The sequence below is a fragment of the Xylocopa sonorina genome, chromosome 3 (assembly GCF_050948175.1).
Source record: "Xylocopa sonorina isolate GNS202 chromosome 3, iyXylSono1_principal, whole genome shotgun sequence".
Classification (NCBI taxonomy): Eukaryota; Metazoa; Arthropoda; class Insecta; order Hymenoptera; family Apidae; genus Xylocopa; species Xylocopa sonorina.
The window spans coordinates 10,346,637-10,371,578 of NC_135195.1; the positions used below are offsets into that span (position 1 = coordinate 10,346,637).

The 24,942-nt window shown below is 36.7% G+C and overlaps 4 protein-coding genes across 11 annotated transcripts; 3 read left to right on the forward strand and 1 right to left on the reverse strand.

The window, feature by feature from the left end:
- Window positions 1-2,732: 2,732 nt before the first annotated feature.
- On the reverse strand, window positions 2,733-6,688 carry Pi3k59f (phosphatidylinositol 3-kinase 59F). Of its 4 annotated transcripts, XM_076892416.1 has the most exons (11): window positions 6,532-6,686; window positions 6,419-6,451; window positions 5,942-6,136; window positions 5,448-5,877; window positions 5,281-5,376; window positions 4,603-5,154; window positions 4,062-4,537; window positions 3,806-3,994; window positions 3,568-3,743; window positions 3,421-3,495; window positions 2,733-3,307 (listed from the first exon to the last, which is right to left on the reverse strand). In XM_076892416.1, exons 1-11 carry the CDS (start codon window positions 6,546-6,548, stop codon window positions 2,907-2,909), a joined length of 2,640 nt encoding a protein of 879 aa, XP_076748531.1. In that variant the 5' UTR covers window positions 6,549-6,686; the 3' UTR covers window positions 2,733-2,906. The 4 variants fall into 4 exon arrangements, with proteins under 4 accessions (XP_076748531.1, XP_076748530.1, XP_076748532.1 ...); XM_076892415.1 differs by having other exon boundaries at window positions 6,419-6,688; XM_076892417.1 differs by lacking the exon at window positions 6,532-6,686 and having other exon boundaries at window positions 6,406-6,486.
- A 237-nt stretch (window positions 6,689-6,925) lies between these two features.
- Cct3 (chaperonin containing TCP1 subunit 3) lies at window positions 6,926-9,358 on the forward strand. The gene is made up of 4 exons (XM_076911078.1): window positions 6,926-7,109; window positions 7,207-7,268; window positions 7,516-8,653; window positions 8,764-9,358. The coding sequence occupies exons 1-4, from the start codon at window positions 7,073-7,075 to the stop codon at window positions 9,177-9,179; spliced, it is 1,653 nt and encodes a 550-aa protein (XP_076767193.1). The 5' UTR covers window positions 6,926-7,072; the 3' UTR covers window positions 9,180-9,358.
- A 690-nt stretch (window positions 9,359-10,048) lies between these two features.
- LOC143433667 (death-associated protein kinase 1) lies at window positions 10,049-19,867 on the forward strand. 5 transcript variants are annotated; one of them, XM_076911122.1, is made up of 21 exons: window positions 10,049-10,296; window positions 10,380-10,548; window positions 10,962-11,040; window positions 11,123-11,235; window positions 11,311-11,471; window positions 11,554-11,674; window positions 11,783-12,083; window positions 12,289-12,337; window positions 12,821-12,937; window positions 13,018-13,290; window positions 13,367-13,549; window positions 13,619-13,733; window positions 13,814-14,005; window positions 14,101-14,342; window positions 15,673-15,762; window positions 16,038-16,202; window positions 16,292-16,510; window positions 16,591-16,770; window positions 16,851-17,144; window positions 17,228-17,550; window positions 17,640-19,867. In XM_076911122.1, the coding sequence occupies exons 3-21, from the start codon at window positions 10,982-10,984 to the stop codon at window positions 17,800-17,802; spliced, it is 3,360 nt and encodes a 1,119-aa protein (XP_076767237.1). In that variant the 5' UTR covers window positions 10,049-10,296; window positions 10,380-10,548; window positions 10,962-10,981; the 3' UTR covers window positions 17,803-19,867. The 5 variants fall into 5 exon arrangements, with proteins under 5 accessions (XP_076767237.1, XP_076767238.1, XP_076767235.1 ...); XM_076911123.1 differs by having other exon boundaries at window positions 10,049-10,293; XM_076911120.1 differs by lacking the exon at window positions 10,380-10,548.
- Window positions 19,868-21,655: 1,788 nt separating this feature from the next.
- LOC143422252 (tropomyosin) lies at window positions 21,656-24,407 on the forward strand. The gene is made up of 7 exons (XM_076892752.1): window positions 21,656-21,811; window positions 22,442-22,741; window positions 22,823-22,956; window positions 23,131-23,319; window positions 23,398-23,473; window positions 23,622-23,754; window positions 23,835-24,407. The coding sequence occupies exons 2-7, from the start codon at window positions 22,502-22,504 to the stop codon at window positions 23,915-23,917; spliced, it is 855 nt and encodes a 284-aa protein (XP_076748867.1). The 5' UTR covers window positions 21,656-21,811; window positions 22,442-22,501; the 3' UTR covers window positions 23,918-24,407.
- The last annotated feature ends 535 nt before the right edge of the window (window positions 24,408-24,942 follow it).

The following is a 24,942-nucleotide window of genomic DNA, read 5'->3' on the forward strand; positions in this document are numbered from 1 at the left end:
TTACGTAACAAATTATATATGCAATGGATGTGATTTTTGTTGTTTTATTCGAATTATCCCGTTATAATAAATTGTTACTTGCGAAAATTAGGGTTCTTTTAATATATTTTCCAACGTGTCCGGGAACCACCATAGTGTTCTTACTGTGACAAAGTTATGTTGTCTCGATGTATATTTAAATAGTTTTATTCTAGTTTATTTTATATTTCCCGCTTTAGAGGTAAGATATATATATATATCAGAAAGCTGCAGGAAAGAGTGTAGTAAAAAGTGTTCAAACTGGTCGCATATCGTTATCGACAGCGAAGTAAACTACAGAAAATCACTAGCGCCATTTCTGAGGAAAGTTGTGAAACTAATGCACGAGCAGTTTCAGCGATCCACCAATAGATGGCGATACTAGTTTTTAATAGTTTACTTCGCTGTTGGTAACGATGTGCGACCAGTTTGAGCACTTTCCGGAGAGATGGTGCCACGAGCTCAAATTTAAAAATTTTAATATCTAATGGCGCACAATTTAAATCAATCGTGCTATCATTCTAAAATTATAAAATATGATCTACACACAGTTCCTTTCTTCTGTTACAGGTAACAAGAGTGAAGACAGGAATTAATTAAGCAGCACTGATATCTCCTGTCTGTTTAAAAAGACAGGAACCACGAGAAATGGAGAAAGAAGTTGCAAGAGAAAGGAAGAAAGCAGAAAATCGTGCTTGTATCAATTATTTTACATTACCATGAAGTATATAAGAAACACAAGTATTGTAACAATGTAAAATGATATTTAATTGTAATTTATTGTATATTACATTGATATAATTGAATAAATAAGTTATTTAAGTGAACTATAACCAGATTTTTAATTTACCTAAACTTCTGCCACTTTCCATCCATTATCCTAACCATTTTAGTATATAAGACTAAGAGAATCAGTTGCAGTAAGTGATAATTTTGTCAATTCCTGGAAAATGACGTCACTTCCAGGAATCGCCGAAATTCCAGGAATTCTCGATGACGTCATTTCCAAGAAGTGGCACTATTCGGATACCTCCTCACATGTTATGTTCTCCTGATACAAAGTCAGATTTTCAGATTTTCGATCGAAAAATTGCGAATGTATCAGGAGAACATGACGTCATAGGAGGTATGCTTGCCACTTCCAGGAAAATGACGTCACTTCCAGGAATAGCCGAAATTCCTGGAATTCTCGATGACGTCATTTCCAAGAACTGGCACTATTCGGATACCTCCTATGACGTCATGTTCTCCTGATACAAAGTCGGATTTTCAAGATTTTGTTCCAAAAATCGGCAATGTATCAGGAGAACATAAGTAATGAGGAGGTATGCGTGCCACTTCTAGGAAAATGACGTCACTTCCAAGAATCGCCGAAATTCCTGGAATTCTCGATGACGTCATTTCCAAGAACTGGCACTATTCGAATACCTCCTATGACGTCATGTTCTCCTGATACAAAGTCGGATTTTCAAGATTTTGTTCGAAAAATCGGCAATGTATCAGGAGAATATAAGTAGTGAGGAGGTATGCCTGCCACTTCTAGGAAAATGACGTCACTTCCAGGAATCCCCGAAATTCCTGGAATTCTCGATGACGTCATTTCCAAGAACTGGCACTATTCGAATACCTCCTATGACGTCATGTTCTCCTGATACAAAGTCGGATTTTCAAGATTTTGTTCGAAAAATCGGCAATGTATCAGGAGAATATAAGTAGTGAGGAGGTATGCCTGCCACTTCTAGGAAAATGACGTCACTTCCAGGAATCCCCGAAATTCCTGGAATTCTCGATGACGTCATTTCCAAGAACTGGCACTATTCGGATACCTCCTATGACGTCATGTTCTCCTGATACAAAGTCGGATTTTCAAGATTTTGTTCGAAAAATCGGCAATGTATCAGGAGAACATGACGTCATAGGAGGTATCCGAATAGTGCCAGTTCTTGGAAATGACGTCATCGAGAATTCCTGGAATTTCGGCGATTCCTAGAAGTGACGTCATTTTCCTGGAAGTGGCAATCATACCTCCTATGACGTCATGTTCTCCTGATACATTCGCAATTTTTCCTAAAATGGTTAGGATAATGGATGGAAAGTGGCAGAAGTTTAGGTAAATTAAAAATCTGGTTATAGTTCACTTAAATAACTTATTTATTCAATTATATCAATGTAATATACAATAAATTACAATTAAATATCATTTTACATTGTTACAATACTTGTGTTTCTTATATACTTCATGGTAATGTAAAATAATTGATACAAGCACGATTTTCTGCTTTCTTCCTTTCTCTTGCAACTTCTTTCTCCATTTCTCGTGGTTCCTGTCTTTTTAAACAGACAGGAGATATCAGTGCTGCTTAATTAATTCCTGTCTTCACTCTTGTTACCTGTAACAGAAGAAAGGAACTGTGTGTAGATCATATTTTATAATTTTAGAATGATAGCACGATTGATTTAAATTGTGCGCCATTAGATATTAAAATTTTTAAATTTGAGCTCGTGGCACCATCTCTCCGGAAAGTGCTCAAACTGGTCGCACATCGTTACCAACAGCGAAGTAAACTACTGAAAACTGGTAGTGCCATCTCATGGTGGAGTGTTGAAACTACTCGGGCATTAATGAAATGTACAACAAATGATACCCCTGTGGCGTTACGGAACCTAGGTTTTAACTTTTGTATGCAATGTACAAATGTACCTAAAAGGTATAATTATTTCTTATTATTATCAAAGATTTATTACCTAAAATAATCCCAAAATACAATAAATTATATTACATTTATAGATGGAGGGGTATTGGTCATTTATATACAATAGATTAGAAACATTTGTAATAGTTATAAAGGAACACAGTCTTTACAATCATTATCTCGATTGATTTGGTTTTATTTCCGCCAGTATTGTGCAAACTTATGCAGTTGCTCGACTAATACTGCCATTACAGCGGTTACTGATAAGTCTAGAAGATTGTGCACATAATGCACTGCTTCTTCGTCGCTCAAATCCAATCTTAATTTGTCTTGTACTTTTTTAACCGCTTTATCTGGCTCTAACGCTATGTCTGGTACACTGGCATCGACCATTAGCGAGAATAAGTTTAGTATTAAATTTGCATGTCTGCGTAAATGTAAAAACGCAGTGTAACATTGTTTACGAAATTCATGATAATGTTCCGAGCCTACACCTCCCATTGCTTCGACCATTTCTTTGCTTAATTTCATTGGCGGTGGCAAGGGTTTTGGATCTCTGCCTAAAATATAGCCGAAGTCTATATGGAACAGTTTACCTGAAATACAAATATCTAGTTATTAAATATTCATTTTATTTTTATTGTTAAAATTTTTATTAATTCTATAGTTTAAATAATTATACGCTGTTAAAGATGATAGGAATAATTACCTGATGTAGTCAAGAGCAAATTATCTAAATGTCGATCACCAACGCCAAGCACATACGTGATAATGCAGTAACCAGCTGAAAAGTTGAGTCTTATATAAATCAAATTAATGTGCGTATGTATGATATTTCATAAAGTTTGTTTCCTACCACAGCTTCGAACATAAGTATCCATAACTTCAGGTACAACACCATAAGGACCATTTTCAGAAGGATGATGTTTTCGAAAGAAACTTAATATGGAACCTTCGCTAGCTAAAACTTCCGCGACCGTTGTAGATTCGATAAATTGTAAGAAACCATGCCTAGTACTTGTTGCTAGTACTCTAAAATAAATTTGTTTTAGATAATGCAATCTTATTTATTGATCCTTTGACAAAATTGTTACCTGTAAGGGGTAAGTTTTAAATCTAAATTTTCTCTTCTTAATAACTTGTCCATAAGTGCAATCGTTTGTAAAATTAACTGATCTTGTCTAAGATCATCACCGTGTTTAAAAATAGCAATATATTCACTGTTATCCGTTGTTAGAAACGTTAATTTAGATGGCATAAGAGCCGATTTGAAAAGGCTGGCCCTGAAAAAGTAACTTGTAATAATTTACATAAATGTATTTTGCCATATAAAAGAAGCGATGTTCGTACTTTTCGGGTATAATTCCTTTGATACAAATTTCTGGGTCCAAGGGGAAAGGTATTGGCTCAAAGTTGGAAAAATTAATTTTGAACGCTGGGTCTGGATCGGCCAATAATATCCTCAGCCGATCAGTCTTCTTTTTGCGATTTCCACTTTCTCGTGCGACTACTTTCACCAATGCTACTAATTGATCGATAAACATTTTTTGACGCAAAAGGAACGCTCTTCTCTTTTGCCAAACAGCATTACCCTGTGCCAGCATCGTGGAGAACATCGACATTACTGTGTTATACATTTCCTTAACACGCGTGTCCTGTTTCGCGCTTATAGACGGATCGCTTTGATCTTCACATTCGATCGATAGATACCAGTAAAAATAATTGGCCAACATAGTATTTTGGCATGCGCGAGTAATAAGGAAAGATGCCAAATCCATAAGGGAATTTTGATTCGCATAAAACTGTCCATTCTCGGATTCACTGGACTGTAAATCATGTGCTGTCTTTAATAAATTAGAAATTTAGCATCTTGCATTGTGAAATTACTTACAGTTGTTACAGCTGTAGTCAAACAGTCGTTGATTTGTACATCCCTGTCTAATTTTTCAATTTTCTCCAATTCCTTTTCTTTCATTAACGTTTGATACGCTCTTTTGATACCTTCGAAGTCTTCATATTTTAACGCTTGTACTAATTGCAATAAGTACAACATTAAATCGTCATCGGGTGCTTGATTAAGTCTGGCAATAGCGTATCTCCTAACAGCTGTATTCGTAAATGCAGGACCAAGTAACTCTAATGCGTCCTCAGGATCAGGTGGTGCCCATAGCGCTAACATCTCTAACGCTTGCCGTTCTTCCCCAGCAACTTTCCAATTGACACATTTAACGAATTTCGTTAAAGCTTTCTTTTGGCTCGATAAATAAAATCTGTACTTCCAAATAAGATCTTGTTCTTCCGTAGAAAGAGCTGTTGTCGGCGGATAACTTAGTATTACGTTTAAAGCATCACGAACACTTGAAGTTGGTTTTAATTCCCGGGTGTGGCCACCGCTGCGTAAACTTCGAGCTAACTTATGATGTTTTGCTTCTACAAGATTTTCCTAAAAAAGGGAGATATATTATTGGAGTACAAGAAAAACACAAACTTTCAACTACATCACACATATTGAACTGATTATCGTCCATGTTATACATATCTATAAAGAAATAAAAATTTGTAAACATACTTGTAATATTTCATAATCAGGCAGAGTTACAACATCTGGCTGTGATCTGTGTTGAACAACTTCATCTCCATCTTTTTCATAATATACTATGGAATACTAGAAAAGAAACATATATGAATGCAGAGGTTGATAATAACAAAAGTCACTAACTATGAAGTTCTTCATACCGGTATTCCATCCATAGTAATTTCTGGAAACTCGATCATTAAATACATATATTCAGATGCTCTTTTCTCCCTTTCATTAATCAATTCGATCTCCCTGAATGTTAGTCTATCTAACCAGTCAACTTTATTCATTTGACCATTCCTGTGTTTTTTTACAAGTTTTGCTAATCTCTGCATTTGTTCTTTGCCAAGATCTCTGGTCTTTCCTGGTGTATTCGTCGGTGCACTGCCATCTGCTTCTACTCCTGGCCACACTATGAGATCTAACATGCCTTGACGAAACACTCCATGCTTTCCGAATAAAGATATCGTTGTACCACCAACTGGTAATTGTCTACCAGGTCCAGCACAATCGTACAAACTTATACACAACTGAGCATCCCGTGGTAGATCCGAATATGAGATAGGAAGAGTTACCCATTGATTCCAACTAAGAAAATGAGCAAAGTTCAGTTATAGATTACAAGTATTTCAATAACAGCTGGGATACGTACTTCCAACGTGATGTGAAGTGTTTATAGGCTGTATGAACAGGTAAAGCAAGTGGTCTTCCACCAGCCCACACCTGTAGAGAAGCTGCTAGATCCCCGCATCCTCCATTGACTCCGCATAAACCTGAGTATTTTAACATCGGGTCAACGAGTAATTTATCATATTCCGGTCGTTGTCTCTTGCCTTCTAACGTTCCTCTGAAAGATGGAAGACACATTTTATTACCTTCCATTTACATAATCGCGTCATTTTAATTAAAAGAACAAATAGAAGAGCGTAATCTACAGTTAAATATTTAATTGTCTGTTTCGTATTCGTATTAGACATTGTAATCGGATTATCTTATTTTTAATAAGTGCTGCCAGTTATCTAACTGTTCTTGTTGGAAAGATACACTGGCGGAATTTTTGTTATAGTAACCCGATACCAGCTGATAGTGACACTTATTATATTTCAGCACACTTACTGTTAAATCTTACATTTTAATTTGTATCCGTGTGTCTAGCGATGAACTGTACACGTAGAAAAACTTATCATTAATATCCTCCATGATTCTACTTTATCAAATAATAAACTTAACGCATTTCTCTACTTTGCATCTCTTGTCATTCTGCCGCGTTTATTGTGCTCAAGCTAAGTACATCGTAGCACGTATGCATCTGTACGTACATAGAGTACACGCTGTGCTGCTTACATTCGGTGCACTAACACAAATGTAGAGCGAGGGTGTTTCTATGCGAAGTGCCATGCAATCTAGAAAAGGCATGCGCGAAAATTATTCTGGCATCATTACGCTGATAATGGATGCGAATGAGGTAGATCCTTAGAAAAGAAATGTTCCTTGCAGCAAGTCTGTTATATTCATGCTGCTGTCTTCTAGAATTTTCAAAGCAATAAAAGCAAAGGGAATAGAATAATAGGGATATTTCGTATCTTTATCGGGAACGCGTGCACACTGTGCTAAAGTGTATTTCACGCTAGGATTATTCTCCAATCGTCACTCTCGTTCCTAATCAATTATTGCGAGGTCTCATCTTTCGTTCTCTTCTGGAAAAAGTCAGGCGTGTACTTAAGTGTCACTTTCTGTCGGTATTTTTGCAGCCAGTACTTTCCCGCACGGAAGTTGAAGAAAAATGTTTGGGCCAGGGTCTGCTCCGATCGTGGTATTAAGTATGTGAAAATAACCGAGTGGCTTCGATTCTCGTTTGTTTTAATGCTCGATTGGACGAAATCCTTTTCACGATGTCGTGTGCTTTAATTATTGCAGGTCAAAATACGAAACGGGATTCCGGCCGGAAGGTTCAGAGGGAAAATATCCAAGCTGGAAAGGTGAGCTTGTACGATGCGTAATTCACGTATTTACCTTTTAAGGCCTTCGTCAAATGGCTATACGCCCACGTGCACTTTTTTTCGGAAAATAACTGACCATTATTCTAACCGATTTTAATTTTCATTTGCTCGCTACAACTGATATTTGTCATATTTAAATAATATTAATCATTTCCAACTTACGACCATTCAGACATATATCTAATTCTAATAAAATTAATATTATTCTTTTTATTTTTTTATAAAGGCTATTGCGGATGTCATTAGAACATGTCTGGGACCACAGGCAATGTTGAAAATGTTAATGGACCCTATGGGAGGTATAGTTATGACCAACGATGGGAATGCTATATTACGTGAAATAACTGTGCAACATCCTGCTGGAAAATCTATGATAGAGATAGCTAGAACACAGGATGAAGAAGTCGGAGATGGCACCACATCAGTTATTGTATTAGCGGGAGAAATTTTAGCTACTGCGGAACCCTTTCTTGAACAGAATATGCATCCTACGGTCATAATAAGAGCATTCCGTCAAGCTTTGGAAGATATGGTGGCTATTCTTAACGAACAGGTCAGCACGGATCTTGATTGCAACGATAAAGCCAAATTGATGCAGGTTATAAATTCCTGTGTGGGAACCAAATTTATTGGACGCTGGTCTGAATTAGCATGTCAGATTGCTTTAGACGCAGTTTACACTGTTATGCTTGAAGAAAATGGCAGAAGAGAAATAGATATAAAGCGTTACGCAAAGGTAGAGAAAATCCCTGGTGGTACTATCGAAGACAGTACTGTTCTTAAGGGTGTGATGATCAACAAGGATGTTACGCATCCAAAAATGAAAAGATACATTAAGGATCCTAGAATAGTTTTATTGGATTGTTCATTGGAATATAAAAAGGGAGAGTCTCAAACTAATATAGAAATAATGAAGGATACAGATTTTACCAGGATCTTAGAATTGGAAGAAGAATTTGTTAAGAAAATGTGCGAAGAAATTATATCTGTAAAACCTGACGTAGTGATTACTGAGAAGGGGGTATCGGATTTGGCGCAACACTATCTTCTCAAAGCTGGAATTTCCGCAATTCGTAGATTGAGAAAAAGTGATATTAATAGAATTGCACGAGCTTGCGGTGCTACTGTTGTAAATCGCACGGAAGAATTACGGGAGGAAGACGTTGGAACCCGAGCCGGTCTCTTTGAGATTAAGAAGCTTGGAGATGAATACTTTTGTTTTATTACAGAGTGTAAAGATCCAAAAGCGTGTACGATAATTTTAAGAGGTGCTAGTAAAGATATATTAAATGAAACTGAAAGAAATTTGCAGGATGCTCTGCATGTTGCAAGAAATCTTCTTATTGAACCCAAATTGGTACCAGGTAAACAATGTTTTATTTTAAATGTTTATTTTAAATGTAGTTGTATGTGATAATGATGACTGATATTATTATATTTTGTTAATGTTGCATTCGTACTTACATTGTTAAAGGTGGAGGAGCTGTGGAAATGGCAGTCTCAAGACTCCTAACAGAGAAAGCAGCAAGGCTCGCGGGTGTGGAACAGTGGCCTTATAAAGCTGTAGCACAAGCACTGGAAATAATCCCAAGAACTCTTGCACAAAATTGTGGTGCAAATACCATCAGAACCTTAACTGCATTGCGCGCAAAACATGCCACTGAAGGAATGACATGGGGCATTGATGGAGAGACTGGGAAATTGGTAGATATGAACGAGCGTGGCATCTGGGAGCCATTATCTGTGAAATTACAGACGTATAAAACAGCTATTGAAACTGCTATTCTGCTGCTAAGAATTGACGACATTGTATCGGGAAGCAAGAAAAAGAAATCAGATAACGAGACTGCACAACCTGCACAAGTTACAGAAGAGTCTACGAAGGATTAGAGACTTGAAGATTCGAGTTTCGGATTTATATTGAGCTCAGAACGCTTTTTACTTGTGTTAACATTTAATAATTTATGTCCATGATAATTTTATTAAGGCTCGATTCACGTTCACGGAAAGCATTATTTCTCTGTATGCATTTTCATAACAATAAAAACACTTTGATAAGCTATTAAAAATGAATGCATATATGATATTTATGTACATACTATTTTCAGCAGTTTATTTTTCTACATGTAACAAGCTAATAATGCTCTATTCCTATAATTAATCATTGCTGACTATTGCTTTAATAACTCGTTTATTGTAAAAATATGAAGTAAGGGTGTAACTTCAAATCAACATGCAAATTGTATGCATGTAATGTTTTGTAGACTATTTTAATGCACGTTTAATATACTATAAAACAATAATAGAATGTTGCATAAATATTTTCTGAACTTCAACGTGCCCACTACTTGCATTAGATCAAATCTCATTAATATGAATAATTCCACTCTGTAACAGAATGGAGGGAGAAAATACGATGAATCATATTTTGCAATGGATCATTAACAACTTTTATTTGCAAAATTTTCAGAACGAGTTGTCTGCAAATTTTTCGTATATATTCAAGCATTTTTCTGTCTTGATATTGTTTTTAAACGAAACTAAAAATGTGTCGTTTTTCTATGCATATTTTATTTTCCATAGCCGACACATATAAGGCATATGAATATCTCACTTTGTTGACCTTCATTTTATACTCTAAATTATCAAATATTCTAAAGGAAAATACATTTTATACGCAGGGAATATTGAATAATGAGGGAGTATACATTTAAATAATTTTCAGAGACAGTAGTTAAGTAGTAGAAGTGTACCAGAAGTGGCTTAGATAATTGAGAAATCTCGTTTTATGAGGTCGCGATGCGTTTTGAGGAAGGTGGCGTTTCACGCGACACAGGTATATCGATTGTGTGTGTAGGGTGGCCGGCATGAGTGAAGGCCGACGAATGGGACACAATTTTCGTAACGGCTCTTTGCGAAACTTAAAACTGTTCGGATAGATTGAACGATGAGCATGAGTGTGAGATGATGCCAGGCACGTCTCGCCAATTGGGAACTACGAACGGTGGTAAAAACCGACTTCCTTTTAATTGTTTTCTTTTTTTTGTCCAATCCTTGTACCATAATATTTGTGTCGATGTTTCTGTCAAGGCTGGCAGATGTTTAATATCTCTTTGCGTTTTGATACGCGATCAAAGGGATGCAAAACGTATCAGCGACGTTTTTAATACACGATTATTCTGATCTTAATGAGAATACATCCACGTGGCTACGTGTGCACGGAAGTGATTTTCATATCTGTTTACTACAGGATTGACAGGTGTCTATGTTCTGTTAATTTTGACCGACGATCGTTAATAAATGAATCATTTGCTTTTAGTAGTATCACGCATTTATTTCTCAAATATTAAAGAACATACATACCTTTTGTTACGTTCTCTCTATTTCTAGTAATGTAAATATATTTGTAAATAGTATCTCTGTGTTAGATAAGTTGTTCGTGTAGAGATAAATGATACATTACTTTTGTAAACATTTGTTTTCTGTATCACGTAAACAACATTACGTTTATGAATATTGTTTTCTATTCAATTCATAATTTTACTTTCTAACATCAACCATGTTTTCATTTCACTAAGAGAATGCATAGATCTGTTTATATACATTGGTAAAATGATACGTATAAAAGTACAATTGTGTTTTAACATATGAAACTTTTCATTTTTCTATTAGGCCCAGAGTGGGACACTTTAATGGAGGTTCATCATGAACCGATTGAAAAAAATTATAAGCTATTGGAAGCAATTGGAAAGTAAGTTATCTTGTAATGCTCTCTTTCTGATACCAATAGATGCATGAAATTTTAACTGTCTGTATGTACCTTTAAATTGCAGAGGACAATTTGCGATAGTACGAAAATGTATGGAAATAAAGACTGGAGAGTTGTATGCTGCCAAAATTATGAGAAAAAGACGCGTTGCCAGAGGTGTAGCAGCAGCAGATATTGGTAAATAGATTTTACATATTCAGTTGCTAATGTTAATTTCCTTTTTCAAGAAAATGATTGTTGTCTTTGTTCTAGCCCGAGAAGCAGGTTTACTAGCACGACTAAGACATCCAAATATTGTTTCACTGCACAAAGTTGTTGACACAGGCACAACAGTTGTTTTACTTTTAGAATTAATCTTAGGAGGAGAACTTTTTCATTGGGTACCGTCCAGTGAATTAGAAGCTGCACATGTGGTTTGTAATTTTCTTTCTAATACAAATACTTTAATCTTAGAATAGTTAAAGTGACTTCTAATGTGAATAACTGTTTTTGTAGGTTCGTCAAGTTTTAATGGCGCTTAGTCATTTACATTCTCATCAAGTTGCTCATTTAGATATCAAACCAGAAAATATTCTTCTATCAAGTCCACCACCAATGCCAAGTATAAAATTAATAGGTAAATTATAAGTATTAATAATCCGCTATATATATATTATTAACATAATTTAAGAGAGAAAGTATAGATAATAAGAGTCTAGTATAATTTGTACTTTTTTAAATACAGATCTAGGTCTTTCACATCGGTTAGTACCTGGATCCGAGCATAGGGCATTATTTGGTACACCTGAGTTTGTTGCTCCTGAAATAGTAAATTATGAACCGCTCTGTTTGGGAACTGATTTGTGGGCAGTAGGCGTTCTAACGTACATTCTCTTAAGTGGTGCATCGCCGTTTCTAGGTGAAGACAAGCAAGAAACATATGCAAATGTTGCTGCTTGTCAATATCAGTTTGACAATGAATATTTCAGTACGGTATCTGAAATTGCCAAAGATTTCATACGGTCCTTGTTGATCAAGGATCCAAAGTAAGTATGATAAATCTTTTTTATTTTTATAATATTGGAAATATTTATCGCATCACTCGAATATTAGATGATTATTTTACTATACGTAACAAAGACCGATGCGATAAATGTTTTTAGTATTGCATACTTGAAATTTCAGTTTTATGACATGTGGGAAAGACTAAGAACGGGATGTGAAGTAATGACAAAATACTTTGACTTTCAGAGAAAGAGGAACTGCAGAATCGTGCCTTAAACATCCTTGGATCCTCACGGTCTGTTCCTGAATGCAATATTATAATTTCCTTTGTAATTGCCAGAGCTGACTATAACTTTTATTTTCAAGTCGTTCATACCATTTTTTCCGATTTCTTATGAAATAACGTTTATTTATGTACATCGCGTGACTGATATTAGTATCATCTGTACAGTTACAAATTATACATCATACCTACACATTATTTTTTACAGAATATACATTATTAAGTTAAATGTAACAAATCCTTTCTTTTTTATTGAATATACATATATATGTACCTTTACTATTATTAGAAAATATATTTACAAATTTTCACATTGGACTACGTAATATAGAGAAACGTTATTTATATTGGTAATTTATTTGTAAGGATAAATTTTGTTCTCAGCATGTATATATAGAAATATACGACTCTATAATTATGTTATAATTGATGGGATGAAACATAATCTGTATCTTTAAACTAAATGTTGAATACATAGTTTTTATTATTCTCTAGGAATCAGAAGCTTCTCAAGGTCTTGGTGGAGCTATGATTAGTGCCGTTAAACGAGGCTGCGTCGAGGCGGTGTCTCAGTTATTGTTGCAAGGAGCACCACTGAATGTGAAAGATTCTGTGAGACTTTTTCTAATACATATCTAATATTATATATGATAATATAAGTATGCTATAAGGCGTTATATTTCTTCAAACAGAAAGAGGATACTCTTTTACATATAGCCTGTGAAGCAGGGGATGAAGGAATGGTAACTTTTTTAATAGAAAACGGTATAGATCTGGATACACCGAATCAGAAAGGCTTAACACCACTACACGTGGCTGCTAGGCACGGGTTTATAAATCTTGTTAGACATTTGTGCCTTGCTGGTTGTGACGTTGACAAAACGAATCGTGGAATTAGGGCAGATGTGACAGCAATCAAATATGGTCATCCCGATATCGCATCGTTGCTGGATAAGCTTCGTAATGTATGTTGCCGAATGAGAACTGTTCTGTGCGATGGCAATTTTCATTTCTTTGTTCTAATAATATTTCAAATTATAGCCAATTCAACGTGAAAACTACATTAAGCAGTTACAACCAACACATAGACCAATAGATCGTCTACATGTAAGACTCTTAGGACATTGTGCATCAGGAAAGTCATCCTTGATAAATTCTTTAAAATCGGGCATTTTTAGTTTTGGCTTTTTTAGAAGATCAAGAAGTCAAAATTATACCACAAAGGTATCGTAAAAAAATGTTTTCTTAAATCTTAAACACTAATTGTTACCGAATATAACCCTTTATGTTTAGAGGGAACCAAGTATTGAATTAGATGTAACTAGCAAGCATGGCTCACTTAGTTTTGAATATAGCGACAGTGAATATGAAGGTACACAAGGAGTTGAATGGAGTCGTGGTAATGTAGGTGAGCAGCACAATTCTTTGTAATTTTTATCACGATAACGTGAATGCATATTTGTGATTATAAAATTAATTGATAATTAGGTGGAGAATGTGTATTTTGGGAATTATGCGGTCGTGAAGAATTTTTAGCGTCTTATCACTACGTGCTCACTTTTCAACAGCCTGCCGTACACCTTATTACAGTTAGTCTCAGAGAACCGCTTACTGTACAACTTCAACAAGTAAAATTTTGGCTACGATTTATTTCAGATCGTATCGCGTCAACTAATTTTGGTAAATTGAACTGAATCAACTGTTTGAAACATGTATCTTAGATTATTTCACAAGTTATGCAAGCACTTATTTATGGAATTATTTTCGTACAACAGGTTTTGGTGGCAAGTACAATGATGTCAAAGTAATCTTGGTCGGCACCTATGCTCCAGAGCCTCTTGTTCCAAATTCAAATAGCGGTAGCCTACTCGCTCCGCTTTTACCTTTTTTGAAAGAATTTACACCAATTTTGGGAGATGAGCCCCAAATGGTCGCAGTGGACGCAACTAATCCTTCTAGTCCTGGTCTGAAACTTCTAAGATCTTACTTGAATAGTGCGAGGATGGAATTTTTAGAGGTGAAGTGATTATACGATTTACAAAAGTTAGTTTTTTTTTATACATACTACAAAACAAACTTTTTATACTATCAACGATCATACTATCGTTGTAAATTAAAAAAGATACTATTGCGAGTCTCTCAGTTTTAACCGAGTTTCGATAATAACTCGTAATTAATGTTTGTAACTAATCACATTCAATTAATTCGAATAGATTAAAATTTTGATATTCTCAAATTTAAATTATTAAAACACACCAAAATAATTTAAACTATTGCATGTCGTCACATATAGCGTCAAAAAAAGAAAATCAGTATCATTGTACACTTGATTTAAATTGAGAACGTGGGATGTAAATCGTATTTAAATGTGTAACATTAATAGATTGTCGTCAAAGATAAAAAGAACATTACCAGTAATAATGAGACATAGACACATTTGAGTATTAATGGTTTACATCCGGGAGTCTCAAATCAACACGAAAACCTTAAAATCTGCAATCATTTCATGCTTGGTTGCACGAGCGACTCGTTTAGCAAAAAAATAAAGGAAAGTCAAATGATATATACAGGCTATGTTCGAAATTGTAGTGTAATCTGGAAAATGGTGATTCTATCTGCGAAAGTAAGTCGAAAATATAGAATTTCCGGTTGCACTGCAATTTCCATAAAACATTCTGCACAATTAAAGATTTATGCCTAATATATATATATATATATTATATATAAAAGGATTAGGTTCAGCTTAATATATTCGTGTACATAATTATACTTCCACATTTTTTTACAGGGATATCGCCAGTGTTTGTACAGCATGCAAAAATAAATGTGTGCATTAACATTTTCAAAACGATTCTGATTAGAATCGGGTCATTTCATTTGCATAGTGCCAATTACATTTTTATACGATTCACGTATTTATTTGATTTTAAATCCCGCAATGTTAACACTATGTTCAATGAAGCATTCCATTCCTAAGTATAATGCAATTGTTCTTTTTCGTTGAAGTTATGATTCAGTACACCCATGGTCATTTCATGATGCATGGTTGATTTGATATGTAATTACAATTATGTAATTACATATCAATAAAAAGTAACCAAGCTCACCGATTAAAATACTTCGTATTATTCATAATTTTCGATTCAGATTAATTATTTGCAACATTTAATCCAGCACAATCCTAAAAAAAAAAGAAAGAAATAATGAAGATTATAAGTAAATTTGTTTACATCTGCTGTCACTCTTATCACATGATCAATTTACTAACTACATATATTTTAGTTGCTGATTATTTGGTCATTAACGTTTATTAACATCAGCCTTACTGCATGCAATGCATGATGTAGGAAGGACCGGAAGTTGCAGAAAGTATTCTCCGACGTGACACGCCGCGGGCTGCGGCCTCGTACGTGCCCTTGGCGAATCTTGATAAACAGGTCGAACTATTTCTCAATTCCTTTGATAAAAGTGATGCGTATAATGAAGCTGTAAATTTATTCAATAATTGCTCTCTCTTTCTCTCTCTCTCTTTCTCTTTCTCTCTTTCTCTTTCTCTCTTTCTAATGCTTTGTCCCATTAATACATACGTGCACTACTGTCCAATGCAATTAAGAATACTACTCTTGTATATATTTTCTGCATCAGTGTAATATTATTTAAGACACTTTCCCCCTTGTATTTTATTGTTAAGGATTTAATCATTTTATTATAGAGCGCACTAGTATGGACTGGTCTTGCCGAGTCTTGGAGATCGTATGCGCAATCGTTAGAAGTGCCACCGGTTATGCTTACTCAGGATGAATTTTTGAAGGAAGTGAGAAAGATTAATCCGCTAGTATCGCTAGAGCATTGCAGACATCTTGGATTACAATTACAGGTTTCTATTTTTATGATTACACGTCGTGATTCTTCAATTTTCCGAATGTGTTGTTTTTATTCTCGGTACAATAATTGATTAATTTTTAGAATTTAGGGGAATGTATGCTTCTTCCTGGAAATTTAATAGTTTTAAGTCCGGAATGGTTCTGGCAGGATGTAATCAATTGGCAATTGAGTCTCGAACAACGAGGACGCCTTGGTGGCCGTACTACAGGGGTTTATGCTTTAGAAGACTTCCAGGCTCGCTGCCCTTGTCCCGCGGGGCAAGCTTTACAAGCTTTACAGGCTGTAAACTTGTGTGTCCCGGTACATACACGTACTTAAATATTTATACTATAATTATTTGAATAAAATGGTAAAAAGATTGGTGTTCATTTATATTTCAGTGCGAGGTAGATGACGATGAAGTAGAGTATGAAATTCCGTGTTTAAATCTTGTCGAGCGTTTACCTGGACTGTGGGAACCATGGAAATCATGTTCCAATGTTTTGCCTCATACAGGCCTTCGTCTTTCTCCATCGGAAGCACCGTTGTATCATTTGATTGCTATATTTCCACATTTGCAAGTACGTAGTAACAGTAAGATCATTTCGATTCGGCAAATTATATGGGGATAAATTCGGATTGACAATATGTTTTCATTTAGGCGCAACTGAGAAAAATCACTCAAACGTGGGATCCGTCAAATTCGGATCTGTATCAATGGTGGAGAGGATCGAAGTTATGCATCGGCCCTTGCGAAAGTATTATTACGTTTGAAGATGAGGAACAGAGCTGCATGGAAATAAGAGTGCGCGGACCGCGCGGTACCAGCGCTCAATGCTTTGCCCTTTTTAGCATTATTCTCGACGCTATCGAGACAACAATTGAACTGGTTGCTCCTGGCATGTTACTCGAAAGATATTGGCTAAGTCCTAGTCAACTTCGAGAATACGACGAAGTTAGTCATCTAATCATAGATAAATTAGTGTAATTGCAATAAAATTAGAACGTACTTAATATGCTTTCCTTGCTATTATCTAGGTTATATATTCTTGGGAACCAGCACCGGTTATATCGGCGTTAATCGATAAGGGTCTTGAAGAAGCAACGCTGAAAAATCCTTTAAATGGTCGAGAGGAAACTGTATGGGAAATAGTAGGTTGCGGACTACCTTTAGTAGAGAACTGTCTTCCTGGAACAAAGCAACCGATAAAGCACATTAAACCTGCTGTTCAAAGAAGATTGGCACAGATGCTCGATCCTCCCGATCGTCACGGGAGAGATTGGTGTTTGCTTGCCGTGAGGCTCGGTTTGGGGGATCGAGTTGCTCAGTTAGACAGCACAGTAGACAGCCCAACGTTGCGGTGAGTCGAGATTTATCGTAATCACGTATTAGTAGAAGAATTAGGAGGAGCACTGATATTTGAATTGAACAATATTTATTATTCGATAGATTACTTAACACAGCGGGCGCTGATTGCACCGTGGGTTCATTGATACAACAATTACGAGCTCTCGACCGAGAAGATGCTGTACATTTGTTGCTCTCTTACACACCGACGTATGTGTTGTCAACTGCAAGCGATTCTGAGACAGGATCTAACCTTTCGAGATGACAATGTTGCGTTTATCAATGGTGCGTTAACACTTTCTAAAGTACGGATTTCTGAGGAGAACTATTTTCCCACGTTATGGGTTTGATGGACTTATTACGTCACCGCTTCCGCCCAACATAAATTGTGCATTGCCCTTTAAGATAAGTACGTACATTATATATAGTGCATTGTCTGTGTACTTCTTTAGAGGTATGTTCGCACACGCACTGACGTGTACTTTTATATCAAAACTAGAACGCACTTTAAGTGGCACAAAATTCTTTTAATGGATTCGTCTTTTGTATATACATACACACACACATAGTGTATATGTATGTGTATATATGTAGAGTTAACAGGTTGCATAATTTACTTAAATTCCTGCGTTTTTTCTTACGAGCTCTCATTGACTTTAAACAGATACTATAATTTAAATATACTTACTTGTTAGCGTAAAAGATATTTATGATTCTGTTTCTGTTAGGTTTGCAAATATTTACTTACTAAAAAAGATCTATATAGACAAAGTTTCTTAATTTGTAATGTTTACGAGTTTCTTTCTAATTGGGAGGTACTTAATAAGCGTTTGTATTGTGATATTATATTGTATGATTAACGATATCCTTTAACGAGTTTTTCTCTTAAGTGAATTTGTATTAGAGAAAATAATTCTAAATATTGTATATGCACACACGCGTGATCCATAAAACGCATTTACACACTATTATATTACACGATATTATCGTATTTGATACTAATATTGTTTTGAAAGCTTTTCTTGATATGCATATTATATATTATATCTTGCCAAAACTCAGTGTCAATATACGCTGCTTTCTATGATATTTAGAAACTATTTATGCGAAAAGAAAAAAAGGAAAAAAAAAAAGAAAGAACAAACGAGAATGAAACAGTTCGCACAATTCTTTGCTTTTGGTATATTTACGGGAGCTCCATTCTTACATGGACATTTTTTACTAAATCAACATTCCTAAAATGTTTATTATGTGCCATAAACGAGACTTGCTCATCTATACCTATATTAAAAGCGTCCAAACGTTTCTCTAAAAGAATTTCTAAATTGATCCTTCTGTTTTTGCCGCTCGTGGAAACGAAAGACTTTCCCACCAGCGAATCCAGGCTTAAGACGCGAAGGATTATCGTTCGAAACAATTTTCAAATAGTGACAATGAATTTTGACGTAAGATTATCCATGTTTTTGTATGCACAAAGATATCACAAGGTGCACTGTTCATACGCGATCGCGTATGGACGCGATAATATCATTATAAACAACTAAAATTTGTTATTCACGGGAAATCTATTCTTTGAACATATCTATTATGTACTAGCTGTATACAGTGGATGATATATTTACATATAGCGTGTTAAATAGGATATATGATTTCTATTCTTACTTTATATGGCACAATGTTTGATACAAATCTAAAATGTGTAAGAATAGCCGAACACGAAATGGGAATAGACGAACACGGTAAAAGTAATGTTTTTAATTAGAAATGGTTTCTAAGGAGTGTTCTCCCATTCTCTCTTGCGAAACGTATCCAAGATACTTCTGTTATCTCTGTGTTCTATTCGTATATGTTTATTGTACGATGAAATTTTTTTTACCGTAATATTACACGATTGTATCAGACACGAGCTGTCGAGCTTCTTTTTGGATCGGGATATCCTTTGAAAATGCTGTCCTCGGGTTCGCATTTCTTCACGCACTGTGTTCACGTTGCATTTACACGTCGACGTATTGAGATAAAAAATTTTCTAAATGTTCCGCGTTTCCGTAACGGATTGTTTTCGTGTCGAACAAAACGTTTGCTTCTGAAAGGTTTAAATTGCTCAGTATTGTTAATTATTTATACACAAAGCATATCGACGTTTGTTTACGAAGAAATGGAAACAGCTTTACGATTAACGTTTAAGAATACGTTCGAACTTTCTCCGATACGCTTCAGTGTTTGTGTTTCGTAGCTTTCGCTTAGTACAACGTAGAAATAGTTGGATAGTTTTTACATTTAAGTAAGGTGGCCAGATATATCGAATTGTTTCAGACAATTCCGAACGTAAATTTTCCATTATTCTTTCAAAATCAATCTAGGGCGCCTATTTGTCTCGAATTCAATTATTCTGTCCCGACTTCTGTCTCGAACGCACGTCTTTGGCCCTGCCTCTGAGGATCGAAAAACAATTCGAATCTGTATAGAAGCAGATTCGAGGACTACAGTCGTGGTTGTAGCTTCGTTTCACGAATTTGTCCATAAATCTGGTTACCTTAATTCAAGACTACATTTGTCGATACGAGATTGTGCGCAACAGAGGCATTTTGCAGATTAGAAAACGTATGAGAAATGGATTTTTCTCTACATTAAATTTATTATTTCTTCCTATCGTTAATTAAGATTTTGTTCGAAATGAAATATAATTGCTATCAAAATTTTTGCGTGATTCCAATCTTTATCATTTCACGTGGGTTACATTATATTCTATTTTGAACAAAATCTCGATCGATTTGTTGTGAAACGACGCAGAGGGGAGGGAAGAAATAGTATTCACAATTTTTATAACTTCAGTGTCAAGTGGAATTTGTTTTTCTAAATTTAATCTGAGAATTTGCTTGAAAATAAAAGGAATTTTATGCTCTCTCTATAAAAAGGAAAAAAAATGATAACTCGATGAATCTATCGTTAAAAAATCGTATTCATAAAATTGTAATCAAAATTGATACGCAAGTATTGTATATTAGCGTTTTAAAGTTTCGAATCTCTCTAAAGTAACGAAAGAAAATGTTATTGTAATATAGAATAGCTCTGTAAATTTCTACGATACATTGTAGAGTAGATTAAAGAGAAAATGAATAATTGCAAAGTGTCGGAAAGTTGCGTGAAATTTTGTTCACCGTTTATCGACTTACACGGTAGAATGTACTTAAGTTTCTAATCGATACTTGTAAAAAAATGATCGGTCGTTAACAGTAGAAATCGATGCGGATTCTAAACGAGAACCTATATGCTGCACATTTATTTGTAACGACAAACGATAAGAAATACATTAGCTAAACGAAACGTGTAACTATTCCTTTTGTACTAGAAAAATATGTCAATAAAATCACATATTGCTTCATAAACGAATTTTATTCAATGAATCATCCGATGAAAAGCTGCAGCGAAGAACGACGCCCTCGGCTACTTTTCAGAAGAAGAAAAAAAAGAGTTTAAAGAAGCTTAAAGAAATACAACCTGGACAAAATCGTTCTTGCGTTTACATATTACAAGTTTAATCGCGAACGATTGGTACTTAATGCTTTATTTTCAGAGACAACGTTAGAAGAAGACACCATTAACAAGAAACCAGCGAAAAGTGGAACCTCATCGTCTCTCCTTTCGCTCTTTCGAGTAATATGTCCACCGCTCTTATCCTAATAAAAAAAATTACTTCGATACTATCATCGTCGATTATTTCTTCCCTATCCCAAAGGAAAGTAGACTAGTTTCGTTCATAATTATCAAAAACAACGAACAATAGTAGAACTGCCGCGTTTCCAGCGCGTGCCGTTTTGTAATCGGTATCGATTCGATGGGTCGACTTAGGTGAGCCGCCGGAAGCGGGAGAATTCGAATCTGTTGAACGTAACCGGGGGGTGGACGCGGCGGGAAATAAGAAATTTCCAAGGTAATCGGCTAACGAAAGAATATCCCCCGGTATGGTCTTTAACGCGGTGGGTTCGTTACGTGGCCGACAGAAAACAGGAACGGAATTCTTTTGTGCCGAGAATAGCATTAAGGGAGGCGGAGATCGCGTTTCGTTGGTAGTCAGTGGAGCTCGTAGCGATCAGCCAGTAAAGAGCCGGGATAAAATCGGGACGACAGCCAACAAGGCGACCAAGCAATTATAGAATTGGATTGGATCGAGAAGTTCGAGGAGGCCCGCGCGACGCCGGTTTCGTTTTATTTTAGCTTAGCTTTCGAAGGCATCCGGTTGTGCATTCTCATCGCGGATCATCGCTACGATTATAGTGAGTGTTTTGTCCCCCTTTCTCACCTCGAACGATTCCCATTACCTCCGTGCTGTTCGTTATTAAATGTCCCTTGGAACGCCGCGTAACGAACGCCCCGCGAGCCGCACCAGAGTTCTCCCCGTTTGTTTTCGATAGTGGACGCTCGCGGAACGAAACTGAGGTTGAAGTAAGTAAACCTGTTTCGCGCTCGAACACCGGCTACGAGCCGCGTTTAGAGGCATCTTTTGCGTTCTCTATTGTGAAACGGGTTCGACAGTGGTTTTTATTACGTGCTCTCGATATTAGTTCCCCGTGGTGTCGATTTCAAGGGCCAGCAGTACTTTCAGTTTCGAAGACGTTACGCGCTTCTTGCTTATCTTGAGAACTTATAATCCGTTTTTCCTTGTCATTTTGTATCCACCGGAAATAACACGAAACGTGTGATATTTATATGTAATGTATAGTGCGTAGAAAAGGTATTGGCATTGCATTAGTTTCGTTTGAAAAAAGTTGGAATTCTTGCCGCGGGAATCAATGGAAAAAATTAGTACGGTGTGTTGAGGGCATCGTACGTTTGTAGTCGTGTCAAGAGTTGACGATTATTCGAATATGCGTCGACGCGTCGGTAAATTTTGACGAATGCACCAGGTTCGCCCAGCCGACGAAAGACCGATCCGGGGAAAAGGGAGAAAGGCATAGGTGGTCATCATGGAGGCGATTAAGAAGAAGATTGCAGCCCTGAAGCAGGAGATGGACGCCGCGAACGAGAAAGTCGAGGCGAACGAGACGAAAGCGAGGCAGGAGAACATGCGAGCTGACAAGCTGAACGACGACGTGAGGGACCTGCAGAAGAAGCTGGCCCAGCTCGAGCGAGATTACGAGGTCGCGAAGGCGAGCTTGGAGCAGTCCACCGCGGACTTGGAACAGTGCGAGAAATCCTGGTCCAGGGTGCGTAAACAGCGATCGTACCGAATTAATTCGATGATACCGGTGTCGCGCGTGTGATAAACAGTGTCACGATGTCAATAGGCAGAGCAAGATCGAACCATGTTGACGAAGAGAGTGCAGGAGATCGAGGCAACTCTGACGAAAAAGGAAGAGCTGCGTCTAACTGCTCAAACGAAGCTTGCACGTGCGACGGAACTTGCTGATGACGCGCAGAGGTTAATATCGTAACGCTCGTTACTTTCTCTTCCTTTGCAGTCTCTTTAGAAATCGATTTGGATGTAGCTAATCTTGTGCCTTTCGTCAAATTTGAAGGACCGTAATAATTGCAAGAATGTTTAAATGTATTCGCGATTAGAATGGTAATGATTAGTTTCTTCTCTGGATTGCAGAATGTGCAAAGTGTTGGAGGACAGAAGTCGGCTGGACGAAGAGCGCATGGAGAAGCTGATGCAGGAGCTGAAGGACGCCAGATTAATCGCGGAGGACGCGGACGCTAAGTCCGACGAGATATCGAAGAAGCTGCAATTCGTTGAGGAGGAGTTGGAAGGAGCCGAAGAGAGGGTGAAAACCAGCGAGGCGTTTGTATAATTTCGTTACGTTCTTCTTTCGTACGATCGCTGAAACATCCTCTTTACAAGTCTGAAATTATTTCACAGGAAAATCATCGAACGGGAGGACGAGCTATTCATCGTGCAAAATATCGTGAAATCATTAGAAGTGTCCGAGGAAAAGGTAGCCAACCATCTTTCATGAAACAAATACCATCCACGTAGGACAGTCTGCTCTCTTACGCTATTATCTCTAATGTGTCTATGTATTAAAATCGAGTACGCTTCGTAACACTTTTTCCAATGTCTTCATTTCGAAACTGTCCATCCAGGCTAATCAACGAGTAGAAGAATTCAAATTACAGCTGAAGGAGCTGAAGAAAAAGTTGCGAGCGGCGGAGAAGCGCGCCATTCTTGCCGAGAGGACGGTGAAGAACTTGTTGAAGGAAGTCGACAGGAAGGAGGGTAAGTTCCTAAATAAATTCAGCGAGGACCTACGTTCTCCTCGAAGAGCGGATTTTTCTCAACGATCCATTACGTTTCAGACGAACTCAGAGAAGAGAAGGAGAAGTACAAGGCTGTCTGCGACGATATGGACGCCACGTTCGCGGAGATGACAGGATATTAAAGCCGCGGAAACGGACGGAGTTTCTTTTATTTTTGCCATTCTGAGCTTCTTTCGCTTATTCGCTACATTTAATCATGGACATCAGTCGGCTGCGCTTAGCTACGCTGATTTGTAATTCGTTATAGTGTACCGTGTAAGAAAAAAAAAGGAAAAAAAGGGTGTTTCGACGGGGCTTGAAAGATAATTCGCGCGATTAACATGGCGGCTGGAGAGCTATCCCGCACAGCTAGCTTTCGTTGATGTAACCGCTTCGCTTCGAGCTTAACAATCTCGCCGAGACTACGGGGCCGTAGTTGCTTCAGAAAGCATTAGTCTCTCTAATTCCGATTGAACTGACGATATCACCTATTCTTCTTTCAGAGACGCTCAGGAGGAGTCGTTGAAAATATAAGCAAGCACGATACTGCGTCCCCCTTTTTATCATTGTATGCCAAAGAATCGGTATTTTCAATAAATGGTATTTAAAAATAAACGAACCATTTCGTTGTGCGGTATTATTCAAAGCTCCCCTGCTTAATATCTATATATACGAGAGAGTAAAGTGGATGAAAATATCATTTCTAATTGTGCGTACAAGTTGCTTCGCTAAAAATAAACGAATCGCGATTCGTTTATTTTCGTAATCAACGTAGAGAAGATAATAGATTAATTATGTTACTCGATAAAATTTGCAATTTTTTATTGTCCTAGTTTTCTTCGTCTTTTGAAGTTTTTAAAAAACGAATTCACAAGAGGCAAATGTTATCCAGTTTATCGTGATTATTTTTATTCGTCTAAAAATAAATTCTTCGACAAATTTTTACGACAATAACAGCTGGAGCTTTTTTAAAACTCGTGTACCTGTTAGTGTTCGAATTCGAAGGTTTATATAAATTGAACGATCGGAAGAGCCTGAACGTCTAGAGAAGTCGAGGAATTCGTTTGCGTCTAACTAAAGAAACGGACTGTTCGGTTCTTTTGCATTTCTTTGAGTCTATAAAGCATTGTCCTCGCCGGTCACCGAGTGCAGTAACCCGCGAGCTTTG